General features: G+C 43.0%; 1 protein-coding gene across 3 annotated transcripts in view; it reads left to right on the forward strand.

Moving 5' to 3' along the window:
- NELL1 (neural EGFL like 1) overlaps positions 1-24,795 on the forward strand; it is a 343,290-nt gene that overhangs the window by 261,513 nt on the left and 56,982 nt on the right. For all 3 annotated transcript variants that reach the window (XM_054171658.1, XM_054171659.1, XM_054171660.1), the window contains exon 15: positions 3,204-3,299. In XM_054171658.1, coding sequence (XP_054027633.1) covers positions 3,204-3,299 — 96 coding nt within the window. The remainder of the gene's footprint in view (positions 1-3,203; positions 3,300-24,795) is intronic.

Here is a 24,795-nt window from a genome sequence, read left to right on the forward strand (position 1 = left end):
GTGTGTGCATTGATGAGCAGGGAGTAGTCCTGGGTGTGCTTTCTCCACACCATTGCTTTGCACTAGATGCAGGAGCATTTATGATCTGCTGCCATCTTTAAAGCACTTCAGTATGCTTCTCCCCATGGTCCCCCACATAAACAACACATTGTGCTACGAAGGATATATTTAGAGTGAGGCAGATCCATCTATCAATTCAGTCAAAGATAGGATATGCTTTTTTGCCTCTAAGTGGTTAACAATTGCAAAGATTTTTGGGTTTTTTTTAATGCCTAGCACTTTATTCACTTTATTTTTCTTTTTAGTGGATTGGAAAATAAATCTTAAACATTTCTTCTGTTCGCTAGCACTTTAAGCCTTTTCATAGCATTTGTAACATCTCTTTGCCAACACTCCATCTGTGATTTTAGCTCGCAGGAAACACTTTGCAGTTCTGTTATTAGTTTAGATGCAGAGAGCTGCTGTTTAAATATTAATTGTAACTTCCCTCATAAGTGCAGTCAAATCCACTGAGTAACTTGTGAAGCTCAACAAATATCTAGGAGAGGGTGGGAAGGGAGTGTGTAGTGGTTTAGGGGCTGCTCTTATCTTAGCAAAGGTCTGATTTAACAGTACTGAATGGACCATGTCCTGATGCTTGCAGTTTCCTTTCCTCTTCTTACCTCAGTTCCACTACCTGTATGCACACAACCAAAAGACAGAAAAAAGAGTATAATTAAAGTGCAAAGACACTTCTTGCACAGTTAGTGGGCTTCCTGCTGAACCTGCTAGTAGCAAGAGGAACACCACAACATGCTTGCAGGAAAAGATATGACCTGTATCGGTTGTTTCAAAACTCAGTCACTGGACAAATACACCTCTAAAGGACTTGTGTATGGCTCTGTCAGACTGACACCTTAGGAGGGGCATTGTCTTGTTATCCTGGAGAAGAAGAGGCTCAGGGAAGACCTTATTGCTGTCAACAACTACCTGAGGGGAGGTTGTAGCCAGGTGGGGGCTGGTCTCTTCTCCCAGGCAGCCATCAACAGAACAAGAGGACACAGTCTCCAGCTGCACCACGGGAGGTTTAGGTTGGATGTTAGGAAGAAGTTTGTCATAGAAAGAGAGATTGGCCATTGGGATGTGCTGCCCAGGGAGGTGGTGGAGTCACCATCACTGGAGATGTTTAGGAAGAGACTGCATGAGTCAATTAGACCCATGGTTTAGTTGATTAGATGGTGTTGGGTGATAGGTTGGACTCGATGATCTCGAAGGTCTTTTCCAACCTGGTTCAGTTCGGTTCAGTTTGGTTCCATTCCATTCCATTCCATTCCATTCCATTCCATTCCATTCCATTCCATTCCATTCCATTCCATTCCATTCCATTCCATTCCATTCCTCTTCTCTGTTTTCATCCATATTTCATTCACCCTGTTTCATTCCTTGATTCCCCAAAATGTACTTTTCATTTAAAAATAAGAAAATACTTTGTATTTACAGACATTTCAGTCAAATGTATTTGATAAGTGTGAGAAACAAGTGGTTGTTATCATCTGCTCTCCTGAGGCCCCACCTGGAACACTGGGTCTAGTCCTGGTACATCCAGTTCTGAGGAGGACATCGAGCTGCTGGAGCAGGTCCAGAGGAGGCCATCAAGATGATCAGAGGGTTGGAGAACCTCCCCTATGGGGACAGACTGGGAGTTGGGGCTGCTCAACCTGGAGAAAAGAAGTCTCAAGGGAGACCTTATAGTGGCCTTCCAGTATGTGGTAGTTTTAGTCTATGCCTTTAAAATTTTGCTGCAGCTTTCAAGCAGAAAAGTAGAAAAAATAAATCACTATTGGGTGTAAAAGGAAAACAAATGATTGTTCTAAACAAATTCATTGGATAAATGTCTGGGATAAGAGGAGCTGTACCATAACAATTCTTTCCATTTCCCATTCCTTTTTCTCTTCTCTTCTGACCTCAGCTGTTTTGCTCTGCTCGGGAGAGAGATAATGAGCTTCTGGCTGGCCTTGGATAGGTCTAACCCACTGCTTTCTCTCTCAACTCCTCTCTTTCTCTGGTACAGAGGGGTTTGGTGGGGCAGGGGAGCAGCTTCCCTGGTCTTTTGACCAGGAGGGTTCTCGTGTTGTTTGCTAATAGTAAATGTCTGTCTAATATTGTAAATCCTGTATATTTTGTACATATTCATTGCATTCCTTTGTAGAGTGTAGTTTTTGCCTGTAAATACAGCTTCATTTGCTTCTAACTGAGTTGGTCTGGCTAAAAGTTAATGCTGGGGGGAAACTTCAACCCACCACATTACACAGTACCTGAAGCGGGCTACAGGAGAGCCAGGAAGGAACTTTTTAGAAGGGCTTGTAGTGATAGGATGAGAGAGAATAGTTTGAAGCTTGAGGAGGGCAGATTTAGACTGGGTATCAGGAAAAAATCCTTAACAGTGAGGGTGGGGAGACACTGGAACAGGTTGCCTAGGAAGGTTGTGGATGCCTCTTCCCTGAAGAGGCCAGATTGGATGAGCAACATGGTCCAGTGGAAGGTGTCCCTTCTTGGCAGTTCTTGGCAGATTTAGTGGAGGTGGAAGAAAGGTTACTGCTTGTTGATATTACTGGGGATGGGAAGGTTTATCAGCTACCAGATTTAAGTCTAACAGTTTTTGGGTAGAACTCTGAATCACTTTTTGTAGGCCTTGTCATTGTGGGAAGTTGTCTAAAATAGCAGTGGTGGACATCAGCTAAGTACTGATAATCTGCTCTGTAAACACCTCTTTTGTGGTTTGTCCTGGTGCATTTTGGGGAGTTGGAACTGGATCATCTTTTAAGGTCGCTTCCAACCTAAACCCTTCCATGAATCTGTGAATCTGAGCAGCCTGTTTTGTGTGGATCACCCGAGCATTGTAATTGAAATACTCCTATGGAGTATAATTGGGACCCCATCCACATAAAAGCTGTACCTTGTGCTTGCCCCTCTCTTGCTCCAGATGGTTATTAATCTTTTATGGGTAAGGTGCTTTGCCTACGGTGTAATCTGAGATTTTTTTCCCCTTCTGTCATTTAAGTGAGTTACAGCTCTTTTTGTTTGCAGGGGGACTGGATTTGAAGATGCTGAATTCTGTTGACTGCTCAGAATTTAGAGGCTTTCTAGTATCTTGCAAATGGATAATAACTGAAAAAAATAAAAGACAAAAGAAGTAGTACCCACACATTTCTTTTCTTTTTCAGCATTCTGTGAAGAAGGATGCAGATATGGTGGAACTTGCATAGCCCCCAACAAATGTGTCTGCCCTTCTGGATTCACAGGAAGCCATTGTGAGAAAGGTAAAGCTTTACTGAAACACATCTTCTTTGGCAATGAGAAACAGGCCATGCTGAATTAAGAACTCATCACTTTGCATTCATTCAGGCTGCTTGATGTTTTCTCTTCCTTGAAGATATGACTGTTCCAGAGCTGCTTTTTGCTACCTGAAAGCTAGTCTGGAAAGTTTTAGGCAGGGATCTATTTGCTTCCAATGGACACTTTTAGCCAATCAGATGGGATGGCAAATGAAAAATACTTACTCCTGTGGTGGAAGCTCAAGGTTACCTTCTCCTTTTTCTGAATCTGTTGTGCAGATTAGAGTGGAATTTGGATCCTTGCTTTTCAACTGAAGTCCCTGCGTTCTTAAGACTTGGTATGTTTTTAAGTCACTGAGGCCACCAATTCTCACAGAATCACCTGTGCAAATTTATCTCACTACTGATGATTTCATTCTGCCTTTTCCCAGGTTTTTTTTCTGTTTCAAGATTTGCTTCTCTCAGCCTCATAGCCTCAGCTCTCTGTTTCACAAAGGTCTGGCTCCTTGTCTGCCTTAAATAAGAGTGATGGGATCCATGGGGGACTCTGATTAGGTTCTTGGTACAGCAGATGCAGGGTTGTGTTTTGATTGGTATTTATTTCTTTTTGGTTATTGATTGGTATTTATTTATTTTATTTTGATTGGTATTTATTATTTATTTCATTTACATAATGACAGAGTTGGTTTTGCATTACTTGTTTATTAAACATTTTACCCTTTAGTGGTGGAAATGAAGGGGATTGTTAATGTAGATTATGTGATGCTACTATGGGTAACATATTAACTGATGAGGGGTTTAAGGAATTAAAAGAAACAAACCTGAAACCCAAGAAATAGCTGTTAAAGGCTGAGCTGAACCACTGGAACCACTTGTTACAGGAGATTGTTCACTGCTTTGTCTGCAGCAGTGTCTGTTTAATACATGGCTGTTCTGCTGTAAAACAAAGTTAACTTAAGCCCAGCTGTCAGCAAATCTTCTTTGAGCAGCTTCTGAAAACTGTTGGTGCTTTTTGTGGATGTCCTCAAATGACTGCATGCTAATATCCCCCAGTTTGTAATTGAATACATAGAATAAACCAGGTTGGAAGAGACCTTCAAGATCATCGTGTCTAACCCATCAACCAATCCAACCCACCTAATCAACTAAACCATTGTCAACATTGTTTCTAATTGTTCAAGAATGAACTAGGATGTTAGCATTTTCATATAATCTTTGATAAATTTGAGTACTGCATCATTTTATTTAATTTTTTTCTTTTGCCTATAGCCTTTGGGTTATTTGTTTTAAGCAGGAGAAAAAGCTCCCAAGCCTCCTGACATTCAGCAGCAAGTATTAGTAATATACATGAGGAAGTAAAACAACAGGTTCCTGCCTCAGAGCCCCATCTACCAGAGCTCCCCAGCCTCTAATCCTTCCTGCTAGTTACCCTCTCCTATGTAGAATTGGCTCATTCCTTTGGAAAAGATCTGTAATTCAGAGGGGGAAAATACACTCAGAGGGATGCAGGATGCCAGCAATGTGTTTTGTGTGCGTGTGAAAAATGGTGCTGCAAAACCAGCAGCTGCCTTGCCCAAAGGGGCACTGCCTACCCAGGGAATCAGTGGCTTTAGGCCACCTCTCAGCTCTACTGCAAATGTTTCATTCACCCCACAATCTTAAAACTGCCTTTTTTTGTTGTTCTTCTTTTTTCTCCTGTAAGGGGACTTCCATAACTAGACCAAAGTCTATAAACTGTTAAAGTGATGGTTTAAAAATGATAAATGGACAATATAACTGTTGTTGGCTCCTATGTTTTTCATGTGTCTTCTATTGTTGTGATCTAAAAAATGAGTTAGCACAGCAAGTAAAGGAAACATGGCAGGCATAGGGATCTCATTATATCAAGAAATTTAGAGGTAGATAGCAGAAGGAGCTAGCTTCTCTGTGTAAAATCTATATGACTTGAACCAGAAAGAAGTTGTGGGGTTTTTTTTCCCCTCTGAAGATGTACAGGGTTTACCAATATGCTGCAAATCAAGGTAGTGAAGGTAATACTGAGGAATTGTGCAAACTGGTTTGAGAATGAATGGGGCTTTGAATATGAGAAGTTGTCACGTTTCAGTGGTTAGAGGCTTTGAAAACTTCAGCAGGTATACATTATGTCATGTGCATATTTCAGTGGCCAAGGGGTTTGTCAAATCTATATGAGAACAGCTTCAGCCTTCTGAGGGTGAATGTCCTGGAAAAACTAAATATTCAGAGTAGAAAGGGAATGAACTGCATTTGAAGCAGGCTTCCCATTGCCTCCCTGCTTGCTCACAGGATCACAGAATGATATGGTTTGGAAGTGACCTCTGAAGATCACCTTGTCCAAGCCTCATACCAAAGCAGGTTTACCTAGAGCAGGTTGCACAGGACAGCATCCAGGCAGGTTTTCAATGACTCCAGAGATGGAGACTCTACCGCCTCCAGCCTGTTCCAGTGCTCTGTCACCCTCAAAGAAGTTCTTTCTTATGTTTTAGATGGAATTCCCATGTTCCATTCAAATCTCTGCTCCTTGCAGATGTAGCACTGTCAGCATCAGTACAGATTTCCCTGCAGTTTGCTGCAGTGTATTTAGAGAACATCTCAAGTATTCAAAACCCAGGCATGCTTGGGTGGGGGTTTGCCCCCCCCTGTTGCCTGTAATGTTAATGTAAGCACTTTGTTCTCTTTAACATGTGGTAACACTCCCTCAGTCATCATGCCACACAATGGTGGGACATCACTTTAAATCAGGGCTTCAGTGTCCCTGGTAAAATCTTGTCTGATGGAAGCTGACGGTGAACTGATGCATATCGGAAAGAAAATGATGTGTTTTGGTAATGTATTCTATTTGCCACGCTGCATTTCAAAATGTCCTTCAAACCCACAAGCCAGCAATTCCTCATACATTATTTGTGAGCTGAAAGGACTCCTCACTGGCTCAAGCCATTATGACCCAAAGTGGCTTCAGCGTGGTGTAGAGGGTAAAATGAAGCAGTAATTAGACACGTTGCTGAAGAGCAGGTGTGTTTACTCCCGAATGTGAATCATATGTTACTCATCGTTTCTGACTGCCTGGTTGAAATGATGATATTAGGCTAATTAAAAATTCAGAGCTATTTGAGAAAGGTAGGGATTTATGGTGGTAATTTACTCAGGTGAAATTAAAATACACATTTAAGGTTTATGTACAAATACATAATTCAACAGGCTGCTAAGAAGAATTATCTCTTGCCAGTTGCTCTGCTTGAAATGTGGAATCATCACAGCAGTTATGGGTTGCCTTTTCTTTGTGAAGATGAACTGCCAATTGATATCCAGAGATACTGTTGAGTAATTCCTCCTTCCACCCATTCTTGCTGATGCTGTTTCTTTAAGCTTAGTGCTCCTTACAGGATTTTTGTCTTTTTCTCTTTAGGATCTGCTTCTATCTTCTAATCAATTTTTTGTTTGTTTTGTGTTTAGCTGGCCAGGGCTGAAATCAATCTTCTCTGTGATCATTACCATTTGTGATCATATTTAATACAATTGGGATACCTGTGCTTGAAAGATTTATGTTGCACTTTCTGCTGACGTTGCTGTATGGTTCCAGCATGTACGTGCCTGACAGCTGAGCTGGAGATATGCATCCTTAACTGGAGGGAACACTGCTGGCTTAAGCCCAGGTGCATTCTTGGCAGGGATCCTTGTTAAAGGCTTCTGAGACACACTTAGGTGTGCAGAGAGGGATGCAAACACAGTATTCTGTGAGAGTTGCTGGCACGAGGGACTCAGATGCCCTAATTTTCCATCCAGTTATGTGTTCTCCATCTTGTATCTCTGCAACATTCTTTGAGCTGCTTTTCCCCCTCTCTGTAGAAGAGCCACAGGTCAGTGGAGTTTTAATGCTAGTTTTGCAGACAGGGTTTGCCCTTTTTGTGGAATGTCAGTCAGTACTGCCACTGGTGAAGTGGTGAGGGTGAGACAGACAGGACAGTCTATGTGATCAAGTGCCTAGAAACTACAGCATTCCTGCAACACCTACCTGCATGTGGTAGAGTCCTTTGCATGGGCTAAAGAAACAAATGCCAACCTCTGTACAGCTCTGGGATGGTGGCCAACAGTGGCAGAAACTTCAGCTAAAGGAGTTCCTTACTGTATCTGTCTGTACAAAAGATAACTTGGGTGCTGAGCAGGGAAAGACAGAAGGGTTTGAAGCAGGAAAAGGAGGAGGGTTTGAAGCAGTGTGTTCCCAATTAGAGGCAGCTCAAGGCAAGAGCAGTGTTTTCCCAAGAGCTGCAGGAGGGCTTTTGGCAGTGATGGGGCATCACCTCCAAAAGGAGTGTGAAGTGGTTGCACCACATCTTTGCTCCCCTGGCTCATGACAGCTCCTGTCTAAGCATGGTTTGGGTTGGAAGGGACCTGGGGAGGTCTAGTCCAACCTCCCTGCAGTCAGAGGTGACATCCTCCACTAGATCAGGTTACTCAGAGCCTTGTTGAGCCTGACCTTGAATATGTCCAGGGAGGGGACCCCCTTGGGCAACCTGTTGCAGTGTCCTGTGACCCTCATGGTGCAGAACTTGCTCCTAACATCCAGGCTAGGGATGTTACCTCTCTGGAGGTGTTCAAGGCCAGGTTAGATGAGGCCTTGAGTAGCCAGGTCTAGTGGAAGGTGTCCCTGCCCATGGCAGGGGGGTTGGAACTGGATGATCTTTAAGGCCCCTTCCAACCTCAACCCTTCTACGAATTCCATGAAATAAGCTGCATGCTGCTTCATGTGCTTTTCTCTTCAGTTGCTGCTTTGGGAATATATTGTCTTCTGCAGTCTTTGGAGTGAAACTCCTTATGGTCTGTATTCCTTTAGACCCTAGAGAGTGAGAAAAAAATATGAGACTTGTATTTCCACATGCTAATTCTTTGATTCCTGAGCTGGATCAATCTTTAGGTGTGTAGCTATGAAAGACATTTCAGTTGAGGAGCATGGCTTTTGAAAAAATGAGCAAATAAAACTGAAAGCAGAGAAAGAGATTTTTCAGTGAGTACAGTAAGCTAAATGTCAAAACTCCCTACCTTTCTCTGGCTAAGGTCTTTTGTAAAATACAAAGCAAGGTTTATTTTGGGGAGCAAACCAGCTGTGCAGCTGTGGGCATAAGGCTTTGCATGAGATTCTCTCTAAAGCCTCCCATTTCAAGGTGAGGCAAAGCCATTGTAGTGTGAGATAGGAGGGGTGATGTGAATGATGCCTGGCTGATTACAGAAAAGGGTGGTTGTGGTTGATATGACACTCCTGAGGGTGTGACAGACCCAGCTGCTCTGCGTGGCTGAGGTTACCCTGCTCCATTTGCTGCCAAGCTGTTTACAGCACTTGCCCCAGTGGTGCCTCCTGCAGAATGGCAAGGGGTGATATCTTAATGTGATAGAAGAAACCGAGCTGTCATTTGTAAAGGTATCAGGGAATAGATCAAAGAAGATCTACTAGAAGAATCTGATTAAATTGTCTCTGAGGATCAAGGGGACATCTGTCTGCAAATCAACAAGTAGCTCTCAGGGAAAGAAAAAAGTTGTTCTGTCTTGCATTGCCAAACACAAAACCAAGTCAAATCTCCCCATCCAAGAACACCACTCATCCTCACAGCTGACCATAGCAGAAGGAGACTGGACTCATTCTCGTACTGCTTACCCTGCCTTCAGGAACCCTGGAGATTAATAGCTCCCCTAGACCTCCATTGACAAAGAAGCAGTTAAGAGAAGGAGAATCTCCAAACAGAATGATCCCATCTCCTTTAGCTTCAGGTACCCTGCCGGAGTGTTGGGTAATAACCTGTGTTCAATCTCTTAAAAAGCTACTCAGCAGTTGTTCTGAAATTAGAGATGAGTGGTTCTTGTAGCAGTATGGGGTGAGCTGACTGAATGTATATATTAAAAATTGACATTTTGATGTGGTGAGGACTAAAAACCATGGCTCTTTAGCACATCAGAATTTAATGATTCAATCAGTCAGGTTCTACATGAGCGACATCTCATGCCACAGTTGAGTTGAGTTTTGAAAAGGCCCTTCACAGAACAAGGCTACATAAACTGTGAAGTCTAGGATAAGGCAGGAGTATAAGCACCCTTCAGCTGAGTGCTTACAAGAGCTGTACCAGATGGAGCACCTCTGTGAGCATCCTTCCCCTCAACACCTTCTGTGAGCCCCCAGGTTTCTCCAGTCCAGTCCAGTCAAGTCACTTTCTGTGTGTGGCAATCAGAGAGTCCAGCCAGCCACTGTCTGGCTTGCAGTAACCTCCAGCATAAAGTGATGGGGAAAGTAAAGTGAGAGTCCTTGTGTTTCCTTAGGGCTGGGCTTCCTGTGTGCCCTGCTCCTTAGGGTGCCTGTTGGCAAAGACAACACTTCTGCAGTCACACCCTGTGCTTCTTGGGTGCTGTCACTCCATGGCATAGCTTTGTGAAGGAGAATTGGTCTTCTGCTGGCAGAGATGCACGTCTACAGGACACGGTGCATTTCCCCAGTGTTGGATGTGACTGTACAAATACAGGGATGCTGCTGTGCTTTGTAAGATGCAGAACATGGTGCAGGGGTGAAGGCAGGCAAAACAAGATGTCTGTCTTTCCCAGGTGAGAGAAGGGCATGCTGTGAGGAATATAGGCTGTTCTAGCTAAAGAGGTCAAAAATGGCAAGGGCTCTCTTTGCCTTCTGCTGAACACCTGGAAAGCACTGTGGGAAAGGGAGGGAGGTTTGCTCCTGGTTTCTTTGTTTCAGCTGCTGCTACACACAGAGTTTATTCAACCATACGTCCTAATTATGTACTACAGGAGGTACATCATGTCTGGAAAGAGACAGGTAAACTAAGCAGTTGCAAATTCTGAAGCTCTAAATAGAAATCCCTGTATTCCCTCTCAAGTTCTGACAGCCCACAACCTGCAGAGCTGAATTTTGTGCCACAGCCTTGTTCAAACCAAGGTGCTGGAATTCGTTCCATGCAGGAGGCCAGGCTGCTTTAGCCCTTTCGTGAAGTGCTCAGTCCCTGACTTAGCTTTCATCCAGTTTATCACCAGGGACATCTCCCACACCTTCTATGCAGTCACACAATTGCAGAGCATTAGGGCTTGAAAGGGACCTAGAAAGATCATCCAGTCCAACCCCCCTGCCAGAGCAGGATCACCTGGAGTAGGTCACACAGGAATGTATCCAGGTGGGTTTTGAATATCTCCAGAGAAGGAGACTCCATGACCTCTCTGGGCAGCCTGCTCCAGGGCTCCAGCACCCTTGCAGAGAAAGTTTTCCCTTCTGTTCCCATGGCATCTCCTCTGCTCCAGCTTGCACCCTTGTCCTATCAGTGGGCATCACTGAGTGGAGCCTGGCTCTGTCCTCCAAATACTGCCCTTCAAATCTTTATCAGCATGAATGAGAGCACCCCTCAGGCTCCTCTTCTTCAAGCTCAAGAGCCGCTGCTCCGTCAGCCTGTCCTCACAGGGAGATGTCCCACTGCCTTCAGCAGCTTTGTGGCTCTGCACAGGAATCCTTCAAGCAGTTCCCTGAGGTCCTTCCTCAAACTGAGGAGCCCAGAACTGGACATAGTATTCCAGTCCTATCTGCTTCACCCTTCTCTGGGATTCTGAGGACTCAGGCAACAGGATTTGTTTCAAGTGGCAAAATCACCCCTGAACGTGTTAAAGAAAACAGAACTACGAAGCACTCCAAAATGTGAGCAAATATTTGTATCTGAGCAAATAGATCTGCCCATATATTAATGAAATTTCCATTTTGCAGCTAAGACATTTCCATATATGAAGCATTTCTTGTGCTGTGAGCTGTGCAGAAAAGACAGTTGCTTTAAAATGCCTGCTTCATCACGAGTTAACCGCAAACCACGTCTCGTTCTGCTGTGGGTAATTAAAAACCCCAACAAGTCTGCTTTGGGTGCAGTGCAGCAACGCTGATTTTATAACCTAGCTTGTCAGGGCATTCTGACCCCCTTTTTAGGTTCTTCCAGGCAGATGCCTACATCACTGAAAACCAGAAAAATTTGAAGAAGAAATACCAGACTAGACAGTGAACTAAATATTGAATAAAAATGACCTCAAGTCTGTCCAACTACAGGCAGTATTTAGGGGACATTATGAGTTTAATAAGCTCTTTGCCACCTTACTTTTCCTTATTAATAGCCTGCTGCAGACTGGAGAGTCAACCATGAATATTTAAGCTTGCTGATAACCTAGAAATATAACCCAAGATGTGCAGAGCACTTACATTTTTGAAGGCAGAAAGCCTCTTGGCTTCAATGGGAATTTCACCTGAGTTGGAAGCCTTAGGATCTGGTGCAGCTGAATTAGGTGAAATGAAAAATAAATGGCTCTAGTGAAATGAAAGAGCATTTAGAGTGGGGTTTCTATGTGGAACAAGCTGTGTTAGTTGCAGTTACCAATGATAAATTTGCCATTTCCAACTCATTGATCTGTGGTGCAAACCTACCCAGCAAATCTAGGAGTAAGATCCTATTCGAACCGGGTGGCGAATTCAGTCTCCTCAGAGCATGTGTGCAACTGAGAATCTGACTCTACAGAGCCACATTTCTGCTGCAGTTCAGTACAGTGAATGCTAACACATTTCATGAGCAATCTCATTGAAGTTAATCAAGGTGTAGGGAGAGAAAATGTGCCTCAGTCATCAGAACCACCATCAGAAAACAATTTCTTTGGAGAAATAATGTGACAAGTGAAAGTACTGGAGCAAAACAACTTGCTGTAGAGGTTATTGTGTATTTCATTGTGGGAGGGGAAAAAAAAAGGGTCAGTTTTGCTGCATTCTGTCTTTTTTAATTTAAGATATTTTTTTTTTCCCCACCTGAAAAATTATGGTATGGAAAGAACACTTTAAGCTGATGGAAGTAATGCAATGGGAGAAAGAAAGAAAGAAAGAAAGGGGGTGGAAAAGTAAGTGTAATAAGCAGGCTCTTTTCCCATGTTGATAGGAATTCATCACAAAGGCAATAGCCACCTCCACTTGCTTTCACTGGGCTGACATTCAGAGGGAGGAATGGTGTCCCTGTTCATTTAATCCTTGGATGGCAACTCAAAAGGCACAGATCACTTTCTTGCATAACTTACTGTATTGGGTTATGCCCATCCCAGTTAAGGCTCAAATCACCACACTTACCTGGATTACAATTAGTGTGCAATGAGGATAACTAATCCAGGAGTCAGGGTGAAACCGTGAGTAAAACCCTGGCTGAAGAGAGTGTCCTCCTTTGCTAACTGAGGGAGCCTCTGTAAAATCTACAATTGCACTGAATTTTGGGGTTGTTTGTTTTTTTAAGGTATCTATTTTTGTCAGAGTAGCCCTTAGGGTTTTCAAGTTTGCTTCAGGAAGGCTGCAGAATTGGGTTGCTGTTTTACAACACCCCGGTGAAGAAACAACCAGAGGGAGATGGCTCTGCAAAATCTGCTGAATTAAAATCAGAGTGTGTGCTCAAGAAAGCAAGTTTGTCTTTAGCACTGTACTCATGTATGTAGACAGAGAAGAAATGATATAGAATGTTTTGCTGGTGTAGAACCTTGCAAACTTCCTTTTTGCCTTCTAAGACTTCTTCTGCATCAGGTGAAATGTTTGCATTGTCTGTTTGATAGCGATGTGTCTGCTCTGCTGCAGAAAGTACATCATGGCCCTGGAGGTGCTCAAAACCAGAAAGAGTTACTGATCATTGGAATGTGCTGCCCAAGGAGGTGGTGGAGTCACCATCCTTGGAGACGTTCAAAAAAGGATTGGATGTGGCACTTAGTGCCATGGTTTAGTAGTCATGAGGTGTTGAGTGATAGGTTGGACTTGATGATTTTTGAGGTCTCTTCCAACCTTAGTGATTCCATGATTCTATGAACCTGAAGTCCCCTGTGATCATTTTTATGAATTAGCCAGCATGTCATGCCTGGAGAAATACCTAAAAATCAGCAGAGTAGAACCTGTTGGGTGTGGGAAAGGCCTATGTGTCTGTCTGCTGTAAAGTGTGGCATTAAAGCCTAAGTCCAGATCCAGAGCTCACTTAACTCATTGTGCGGGTTCCTGTTGCTTTTGTTAGGCTTTGGCTCATGCCTGTAGTCACCAGAGGGAAAAAAAATAGGCAGGACATTAAAATCATACTGTGCTTAATAGAAGGGGTGAAGCATCAAAGCAACTTGGACTGCTCTATTTTGAATGTTTGCTTTGCTAGTTCCCTTAGGATTGAAGTAGTCATACTCAGCCTCAAGGACCTGTGTGTTGAAGTTATTTTCAAACATTTTATAATGTTATGATAAAAATCTGTTCAGTCCTTCACATTTGCAGAAATGGAGTTCTTCCTAAATACATCAAATAAATCAAATACATTTTTTTTTCCCCCTTTCAAAAAGAGAACCTCTGATTTAGAACCTCAGAGAGTTCAATAGCTGGAGTTTTCTGCCACTTACGCTGTGTAACATCTGAATTATTTCTTCCAACATGCACTATCTGCTTAGCAGATCAGTCATTTCAGAGACAAACAGAAATGGGGAAGTTTTTATATGAAAGAGTGAAATCCTCTTTCTTAGTTGATTTTTTTTTTTTTGAAGGGACATTTTCTTGCATGCTGGCAATCTAATCTTTGGAATGGTACTCATTTATCTTTGGAATGTAGCATGAAATGAAAGCCCTAAACACTTCTGGTCATTAAAGATCTAGTTGAACCAGTATCCTGTTTCAGCTCAGGTAACTACATTCTGCCTTCTTTAGCAATGTCACTCAGGAAATTACTCATTTCAAATAGCTGTCTGGTGGCACCCATGCCTCAACTTGCATAGATGTCTGCATAGACCTTACTGCTCTCTACAATTACTTGAAGGGAGGTTGTAGACAGGTGGGGGTTGGTCTCTTCTCCCAGGCAAGCAGCACCAGAACAAGAGGACACAGTCTCAAGTTGTGCCAGGTTTAGGCTCAAGGTGAGGAGAAAGTTCTTCACAGAAAGAGTACTTGGCCATTGGAATGTGCTGCCCAGGGAGGTGGTGGAGTCACCATCCCTGGAGGTGTTCAAAAAAGGACTGGATGTGGCACTTGAAGCCATGGTTCAGTTAGTCGTGAGGTGTTAGGTAATAAGTTGGACTTGATGATCTCTGAGGTCTTTTCCAACCTTACCGATTCTATGATCTGTGTGATAGGTTACAGATCCTTACAGCTTTGAATGGTAATTACATGGGTTTAAATGTAACTTGCAAGCATGCAAGTGTGTGAGAGTGAGCTCAGCTCATTCACTGTTCTCATTGCACTGCCTTCAAAGTAGTAATATTGATGATCTGCACAGAAAAGTTCACCATTGCCAGTTAGAAGTTCTTGCACACTTACTGCATCTTCTTACTGTAAGCTGCTAGGCTTTGGGGCTCTTTAGGCTAAGAAGAGTGGAGGGGCACTCAAACTCTGATTAGGATCCCATGCATCACTCTCACATGTGTTGCAGCCACCCAGCCTCTTTATAACAGCCTGCTAGTTTGTCACCAGCGTGGGCTGTAGATACTCCTCAGCAGAAAGGAGATTAAGTAGATTGTTCTCATTACCAAGACAGTATTTTAACAAGTAGCCAGGATGGATCTGTCCTGCCTCTGGCAGTTTAGCCACTGAGCTTGAAAAGCAATGAAAGTTTTCAGGCTCAGAAGTAGCTTTGTAGCCATGAGGAGAAGCTGGTCAGAAGGTGTGGCCAGTGCCTGTGTTTTACTTGCTTATATAACCACTTATGGTGACTGAATTCCAATGAAGAGATATTTTGCAAAGGTTATTCTAGGTTCTAGGTGGTACTGCAGTGTGGGAGAGATGTTTATGTGTTGGTAATGGTTTATGCAGGGGGAAAAATTCTGGAAATTCTTTGTGGTTATGAGACTGAGTGCTTGCTGTGGCTGGCTTTTGTTTTTCTCTTTACCAAGGACTGAGTAAAGACTGTGTCAGTCCCCAAGGAGAGTAAGTTTAGCACTGTGGCAGGATAGCTTCTTTTTTTTCCCCTGCCAAATATTCTTCTGTCCCTTTCTGCAACAGCTGTCCTGTCCACCTCTTGTGACAGCCCTAGCTCAGGAACGCCTATCAATCTGTCCAGGATGAATTAAACACAAGGAAAAAGCCCTGTGCCTGCCACAAGAGACTTTTGGTTTGTGTCTGTTACAACCCAGGCAGAATGTGAATCCCACTGTTAATGGAAGCTGCTTTTTGGGATTAGGCTTTCATTGCCAGCTAAGGCCTTTCTTTGTCCTCCCCCTTCACTTGTTTTGTTTTGCACCCTTGGCATGGCCAACAGAGTTTTCCAATTCTTTGTGTAAAACTGTGCGGGGAAAGCAGAGATTTACTTCATTCCTCAGAATTTTTCTTCGATTTTCTCATCAAAAATCCTGTTTCTCCTCCAACTTTTATAGAGCTCAAAGCTGATGTGGTTTGTGAGACGTGTGCTGGTAGCAGCAACGACTCCCTCAACAGTCCATTAATCATATATAGGCTGGGCAGTCAGATACAGCGTGGTAATGCCTAGCTGTTCCTGAGGCCTCCGTTTTGGGATGACTGAGCCATCTGTTTTGATTTGAAGAGAGCTTTGATTTACCTTTCAATCTCCCTCCTCACCCCCCAATCTTTCCTCAGCAGGCTTTACGAGGTTGTAGTCATTACTGAAGAAGGTGAAAGAAAGTTGCATGTGTAGATGGAGGGTGGGAGGTGACAGAGAATACAAGAATCTGATCAAGAAGGCCAAGAAGGCCAATGGCATCCTGGCCTCTATCAGAAATAGTGTGGCCAGCAGGAGCAGGGAAGTCATTGTGCCCCTGTACTCAGCGCTGGTTAGACCACACCATAAGTCCTGTGTCCAGTTCTGGGACCCTCAATTTAAGATGGACATTGAGAATCTTGAATGTGTCCAGAGAAGGGCAACCAAGCTGGGGAGGGGTTGGAGCACAGCCCTGTGAGGAGAGGATAAGGGAGCTGGGGTTGCTTAGCCTGGAGAAGAGGAGGCTCAGAGGAGACCTTATTGCCCTCTACGACTACCTGAAAGGTGGCTGTAGCCAGGTGTGGGCTGGCCTCTTCTCTCTGGTGGCCAGCACCAGAACAAGAGGACACAGTCCCAAGCTGCACCAGGGGAAGTTTAGGCTGGATGTTAGGAAGAAATTCTTCACAGAAAGAGAGATTGCCCATTGGAATGTGCTGCCCAGGGAGGTGGTGGAGTCACCATCACTGGAGGTATTTAGGAAGAGACTGGATGGGGTGTTTGGTGCCATGGTTTAGTTGATCAGATGGTGTTGGATGATAGGTTGGACTTGGTGATCTCAGAGGTCTTTTCCAACCTGATTAATTCTATTCTATTCTATTCTATTCTATTCTATTCTATTCTATTCTATTCTATTCTATTCTATCTAAAATTTCCTGATAATCTGTCTGTCTCACTGATTTGACTGCTCTGTGTGTGTGTGGTGTGTGTCTTTTTAGATCCCCGTGTGATATATAGCTTACAAATGTAAACAGAATTAAACACACAATTAGATAAGGAGGAAGCAATCCACTACTGGCTTGTCCAGCTGCTACAAAAAGACATTATCTCTGTTAATGCTGTAGATTGTCCTGGAACTAGTAACAGCTTCCTTACGGGATGTTAAATAAACGAAGTGCTGTGTTAAAGCCATTATTATATCTTCCTGCTCCAATCAGCCAAGTGAAATTGGTCACTTGTTAGTCCATTTGCTGAATAAGTTTCAACACTGAACTGCTTCACTGTAAGAAAAATAAATTGCAGGAGCTCCATCGGAGGAAATTCTTCCAGGGATAAAGAACATCCAGAGTGGGAAATGTAATTCAGTTGACATTGCTGCTCTGTTGACTCTCATGGAATAGTGGAAGACACCACACTTCATTGCATTGGATGTGATTTTTCATGAGTGCTGAATTGAATCTTGCTGGAGAGAGTTATCTATAGTATAATCACATTTCCAGAGTTCCTGTTTCTCTCTTGTCTACATTACTCTGTATTAAATGCCAGGCTAAAGGTTATAGACAGGTTTGTTTAAGCCAAATGGAGACATGAAATTAGGAAAGAATTAGGGGAATAAATTTGTGTCGATCAAAGCTTGTGTGAGCAAAACCAACTTTCAGTTTTCTACTGAAGGAGAGCGAGTATTTTTGAGACATGAAGAAAAGGGTCTGGCCAAACTAAGAGGTAACTCCTTAATTTTGTTTTTCTTTTCCCTATTAGAATGCATCCCTTTTGAATGTAGATCAAACATGCAGCTGAAGGGCTGACCATAACTGAGCCACAATGTAAAATCCAAAATACACTGTAAACATTATATAGAGTGCCTTACAGGCTTCCTGCTTTCCATAACCTTTTTGTTTATACTGTCAGCTGTATTGAAACAGATGAGAATCTTGACCTACTAAATGTGGTGAAAAGTGATTTTATAAAAGCCTAATTTATCTGATGGAGTCGTAAAAGGCTTTGTCAGTCTTTACCCCACTGAGTTGTCTTACATTGTGAGCAGTCATATTGATTTCAATTGCCTAGTAATGATGAAAAGTAAAGCTCAGTGTAGGAGCAGGTGGCTGAAAACACCAGCCAAGGATAAATTAATCCATAAAACATCATTAATAGAAGGAATATAGAGTGGCCATATGTATTCATAACGCCAGTTTGAAAGGAACATTTTATTCAGAACAGATGAGTAATTTATCTGGCACTCATAGAGTCATGGAATTATTTGGGTAGGAAGGGACCTTAAAGATCATCTAGTTCCAAGCCCCACGCCACAGGCACAGACACTTTCCGCTAGCCCAGGTTGCTCAAGGCCTCATCCAACCTGGCCTTAACACTTCCAGGGAGGGAGCATCCACAACCTCCCTGGGCAACCCATTCTGTAAAGAATTTCTTCCTAATTTTCAGTCCAAATCTGCCCACCTCAAGCTTTAATCCATTCCCTCTCATCTCTATCACTACAACAACTTCTAAAAAGTCCCTTCCCAGCTTTCTTGTAGTACTTTCTTCAGGTACTGGCAAGCCACTCTAAGGTCTCCCCAGAGCCTTTTCTTCTCCAGGCTGAACAGCCCCAATTCTCTCAGCCTGTCCCTATAGAGGAAGCTCTCCAGGTCTCTGATCATGTTTGTGGCCCTCCTTTGAACCTGCTCCAGGAGCTCAATGTCTTTATGCTTGGGGGCCCCAGAGGTGGACACAGTACTCCAGGAGGGGTCTCAGCAGAGACAACCTGTTACAGTATTCCACCACGCTCATGGTAAAGAACTTGCTCCTGACATCCCATCTAAATCTGCTTTAATTTAAAACCATTTAAAATAAATTATGCTTGTTGAGGAACTTAAGCAAAACCAGGAATACACGGTCTAATTCCAGTCTTTCTGTCCTGTGCTTATCAAAGAGAAGGGCAACAAGGCTGGGGAGAGGCCTTGAGCACAAGCCCTATGAGGAGAGGCTGAGGGAGCTGGGATTCTATAGCCTGGAGAAGAGGAGGCTCAGGGGTGACCTGATTGCTGTCTACAACTACCTGAAGGGAGGTTGTAGCCAGGTGGGAGTTGGTCTCTTCTCCCAGGCAACCAGCACCAGAATAAGAGGACACAGTCTCAAGCTGCACCAGGGGAAGTTTAGGCTCAAGGTGAGGAGAAAGTTCTTCACAGAGAGAGTTGTTAGCCATTGGAATGCGCTGCCCAGGGAGATGGTGGAGTCACTGTCCCTGGAGGTGTTCAAGGAGGGGTTGGATGTGGCACTTGGTGCCATGGTTTAGTGGTCATGAGGTGTTGGGCGACAGATTGGACTTGATGATCTTTGAGGTCTTTTCCAACCTTCTTGATTCTACGATTCTATGAAGTATCTTGGCACATTATGTGAATATTGGGAATGCTGCCACAAGGTAGGTGGCAGAAGCTTGCTTAGCACAGAGCATCTTTACTCTAGAGTACATAGAGAATCTTTAAACATGTTTGGAGTGTTGTTGGTTTGTTTTCACAGTATAGAGGCGGTTAGAAGAAGGGAAAAATAAACCCCCCCAAACTGACATTCCTGGACGTTGATTGAGGAGGGAGCGTGGAATGTATTTTATAAAGTGCATTGCATCAGCCAGGACTGGATGGTCTCTTTCTAATCCCATTTAGGGACTATAAACAAGAATTATACATTGATAAATTGCTTATTTCAAGCGTTGAAATGAGCAGAAGATTTCAATTTTGAGCTGGGCAGCCAACAATGTGACTCGGTTGTCATGTTGTTAAATTAAAACCTCATCTTTTTTGTTGTACCATATAAAATAGCACTAATAGGAGGAACCGTGGTGATTTATGGACATAGAAGTTATTTCCTCTTCAGAATCAGCTGTTAATGAATGTGTCATCTAAAAAGGATGGAGATTAGAGATGTTTATTGATCTTAATAATCAGCTGGTTTATGAAATTCCCTGCAGCTGTTCCAAGATGCTGCTGTGAGGCACGGGATGTTCAAAGGGCTGGTAGAAAGCCATCCCAAGTCATATGTTCCCTCCCATGAGTAAAGATGCTGAGTTTGTGCTGGTTGATGGTAGCCTGAACATGAGCCTGCAGTGTGCCCAGGTGGCTAAGAGGGCCAATGGCATCCTGGCCTGGATCAGGAACAGTGTGGCCAGCAGGAGCAGGGAATTCATTCTGCCCCTGTACACTGCACTGGTTAGGCCACACCTTGAGTCCTGTGTCCAGTTCTGGGCCCCTCAGTTTAGGAAGGATGTTGACTTGCTGGAACATGTCCAGAGAAGGGCAATGAAGTTGGTCAGAGATTTGGAGCACAGCCCTGTGAGGAGAGGCTGAGGGAGCTGGGGTTGCTTAGTCTGGAGAAGAGAAGGCTCAGGGGAGACCTTCTTGCTGTCTACAACTACCTGAAGGGAGGTTGCAGAGAGGCGGAGGTTGGTCTCTTCTCCCAGGCAAGCAGCACCAGAACAAGAAGACACAGTCTCAAGCTGCACCAGGGGAGGTTCAGACTGGATGTTAGGAAGAAATTCTTCATAGAGTGAATGATTGCCCATTGGAATGTGATGGGGGAGGTGATGGAGTCACCATCACTAGAGGTGTTTAGGAGGAGACTTGATGGGGTGCTTGGTTGCATGGTTTAATTGAATTAAATAGTGTTGGACGATAGGTTGGAATTGGTGATCACAAAGGTCTCTTCAAACCTGGTCTATGCTATGCTATGCTATGCTATGCTATGCTGTTCTATTTTCTGTTTCTTTGATTTTCAAAAGCCAAGGTAAAGCCTCCCTTAAAAAAAAAAGTTTGTCCTGGGAAGAGGAATTGATTTCTCTGTTGTTAAGGACTGACTTGGCTGCACATGATTCCTCCTCCTTTCAGAAAGAGAATCACAAGCAAGCCCTTTAGCTGACCCCATCTATTTTGTGGCTGTGTGATGTATGTATAATACAGCTCGTATTCGACTGAGGTGATGCGTCTGTTAGAACTCCCAAGAAAGGAGTGCAAACATTGCTTGCAAGTGTTGGCAGATAGTCACAGTATTCATGAAGTCTCGTTTATTTTATTCCTACTTCCTTCTCAAAACCACCCAGTGTTGTTGTGAACATTCTGTTACTTCCAGAAATTAATTTGAAAGTGAGATAATCTAATCCAAATTCAGTGTAAATAGAAATGCTGCTAAAATATGCTTTCAAGACTAACGTAGGATTCTGTGTGTACTGTGGGGTGTAGGTCACTGCTTGTTTTCAGCAAACAAGGATTTCTGTGTCCAAGTTGTGCATTACTAATTCCAAACCATAATTGGTGATTTTTGTATACATCTACTCTGTGGAGATCAGTACGAAGAAAACACTGCAGTTACCCACTTGTGTTTTCTAACAGTGGATACCTGTGCGGAAACAACAGATCCCAGCTTAGTAACATTGCACAGCTGAGTCTGAGTAGCCCACATGGGGAGAGATTCTTAGATAGTAGTGAAGAAGTGGAACAAAATCCATATTTTCATCATTGTAATTCTGGGGTTTGTCTGTGGCATGGGTTTGTGCATCTATATACATTTAGCGTGACTTAGGTAGGGGAGGGTGGCTGACAAAGGACATTAGGGCTGCATCGTTGAGTAAAAATAAGCAAGCAAAAGAGAACTCCCGGTGTTTTTCATCTGGTCATTCTGTCTGCATTGATTTCAGAGGCAGCACCAAGAGTTGCACATTCAGCATCACAATCTTTTTCCAAGACCTGTTGGATTTTGCCAAAATATTGTTTCTCTGATAGCACTTTCATAGCTGTTAAAGTCTGCTGCGGAAGAAAACAATGTGCTGATGTGGTGCGTAATGGTTTCTAGTTACCTATTTAACCTTCTCTCCATGATTTATGATGTTACCCAGGTGTGGATAGTGAGAATGTAAAATCCCTTTGGATGATTGCATGAATGGCTAAATAGGCACGTTGGGCAGGCTGGCATTAGGAAGATCTGTGAATTCCTCCTCTTTGGAGCTGTGGAGGGTGTCAGCAATGCTTGAAGAATAATAACTAAGAGGTGAAAAGAATTAAGATGCTCTTGAATTGTGACATCGTGTTTTACTTTGTCTCTTTGGTTAGATGGATTACTTGGTCCTGTGGGCAGATAATGTAGCATAGATAATTCTATCCTTGTGATGCTTCATAGATCAAGCTTCTGCTTCCATCATTCGTTTGCTCTGAGCAGTAACGCTGAGAGTATTGCAGCCCTGAATGTGAGGAGTTCTAAAATGATGTACTGCAAACTTGGGTGCAGGCTGTAAACATGTATTGCAAACATGTGAGAAATATCAAGTGAATAATGCCATGAAAATCCTCTGCATTTGGAAAAACTCACACAACTCATGTATTTGACTTCTTGCTGTGATTTAGAGTTCAGTATAAAACATAGCTTATTACTGTTTAAAAGGGGAGTCTTTGCTCTAAAAATCAATGAGTAGATGTAATTATTTGTTTTACCAAGAGGTTTAAAAATGAGGAATTGTCTGCTGGTGTGGAACTGTCCTAATGCTGCTGGCTATGAATATATTATGGAGCTATACCTTTGCAGAAAACGTTTCTGCCCTGTCATCCTTATTTAATACAGTCATCTCACCTGGGTTAAATTTTGTTCACACTGTAATGCAATTTATGCTATTGAATATGATTCTCATAGGTCCCTCGCTCAGAGACAGTTATAGCGCTGCTAGCCTGCAACTTGCCTTTGCTTTTGGTGTCTTTATTGCTGCAATCTGCTTACATCAGAAGTATATAAATAATGAAGCTGGCAAGACTTTAGCGTCACAGCAAATAATCTCAGAACAAAAGCCACTCATTTCAGGTGTGCCTATCTTGGTGTGACATTTTAGGCTTGCACTGAAACCAAGAGAGAAATATGTTGCTGAAGATAGTTCTGCAGTGAGCGCTCAGGGTTTGAAAAATCAAAAGATGTGTACTTCCTTTGATTAGCCTTTTCATTAACTTCAAGCTGTTTTGGCAGGCTCTCTTACTCAACATAATTTGCTCTTGACATGTTTTAGGATGCTTTCAAACGCTGTGTATTGTTTTTAATATTAAACTATATTCTAAAAGTCATTTTCCAGACTTCTGAAAGTAGTACACTTTTGCACAGGAAACACTCTAGTCTTGTGACCCCAAATTTTTGTGAGGGAAAAACCCAACTTCGTTTAAGATCTCTTATTTAAGAGGGTGTGGACAGATGCCTGGTTTTATTTCCTTTATTCTTCAGTATTCTGGAGACTTCTTAGCATATTGAGCATTTGAAGGAGATTGGTTCTCTCTAGTTTGGAGAAGAGAAGAGGAAGGGGTGACTTCATTAGTGTTTATAAATATGTAAAGGGTGAGTGCCAAGAGGATGGAGCCAGGCTCTACTTAGTGATGCCCAATGACAGCACAAGGAGCAATGGGTGAAGCTGAGATGTTGGAAGTTCCAGGTAAACGTAAGGAAATTTTTTTTCATTGTGAGGGTGACAGAACCCTGGAACAAGCTGCTCAGGGGGATTGTGGAGTCTCCCTTTCTGGAGATAGGCAAAATCCACCCAGATGTGTTCCTGTGTGATCTGGTATAGGTGACCCTGCTCTGGCAGGGGGGTTGGACTGGATGATCTTTGGAGGTCCCTTCCAGCCCCTAACATTCTGTGATTAGAACTGTGAGTAGAACTGAAGTTTCTGACAGCAGAGTCCACACAGAAATTGTAAGGACTCAGTAGAATCCAGACATGTAGCAGGTGAACACCTTGCACATGGCATTTGTTACTTGAGCCATCAGACTTGCTTGACACATTTTCATGCCACATCTGGTTGTTTTTGTACACTGGGGGCGAAGGCTGGCTGCAGCTCGCTCAGAACTCTGCTTACTGTGACCTGTCTGAAGCAAGGCTGGAATGTACACCTATGCTCCAAAAGGGGAAAAAGTTTGAATCACCAGTCCACAGAAAGAGTGGGGAGCAAGCTGTTGGATTATGAATGCAGTGATTTTTAACTTCTCTCCAAAGGGAAACTCTTCTGATGATCTTGTAACCTCTTGTTTCCACCATACTGATGGGGAGGTGCCTTCAGTGGTTACTCAGTCAAACAGGTAGATGAGAAATACTATGTTAAAGGCAGCAAAATTCAGGTGCATGCATTGTCATTCCTTATGTTTTTTGAGGCCCATTTGTATCTGGTCTGTGTGCCCATGAGAGAGAATGGAGGTATGCCCAGAGAAGCCTCCTCATGCAGAGTAACAGTGAGAGTGGTGGAGTGGTTTCTTGAAATTGTAACTGTGGGGCATATTTCTTTAACGTGTGCTGCTTTCTGTCCCCTCTTTGATTGTGTGACAGATAGGTGTTTGTATCTGGTCCTAATTTAGAACAAGATGCCTTGAGGAAGGAAGTTAGGAGATATTTCAGTGGATTGACTGCTGGAAGTCTGGGCAGGAACTGTTTGAAACAGTTCTTTGAAACAAGATTGTTCACCTCCACAAGTACTGTGGCAGCTACTCCTCTGAAATCACCATTTGTCTGCTACTAAAGCAATGAAAAAGGAAGCACTGTTGCACCCTTCATGTGATGTTTCTTTTCCTGGCTTCCAATTAAACTCACTCAACTTCATATATTTAGCTGCTTTATTGATTTTGAATTTTTTTTCTCTCTCTTGTTTTTTTCCTCCTAGAAGATAGAAAGAACAACCATGCTGAAACATGGATTATACAAACCCCTTTGATACGAACTATAAACTGTAATTGTTCTTTCTTTGCCTCCTCCTCCTTTCTTCTGTGAGTAGAAGATGAAAAATGGTCGCATAATTACAAAGAGACTGAGTGATTTGCTTTGTCAACAAAGGTCTCTTAACTCCTATCCCTGTTTCTTCCTGCAACTGTGTTAGGTTTTGCAGGGCATATCTGGAAATAGAGCATCTCATAAATCTGATGGCAGTCAGCTTCTATGTGAGTTCGTGGCACTGAAAATTGTGAATCTTGTGGCTGTTGTCTGAATTTGTTGTGTTTACTGAGAGGAGGCTGTTAGTTAGACATGGCTCTTCAAG

This window comes from Dryobates pubescens, chromosome 22 (assembly GCF_014839835.1).
Source record: "Dryobates pubescens isolate bDryPub1 chromosome 22, bDryPub1.pri, whole genome shotgun sequence".
NCBI classification, from domain to species: domain Eukaryota; kingdom Metazoa; phylum Chordata; class Aves; order Piciformes; family Picidae; genus Dryobates; species Dryobates pubescens.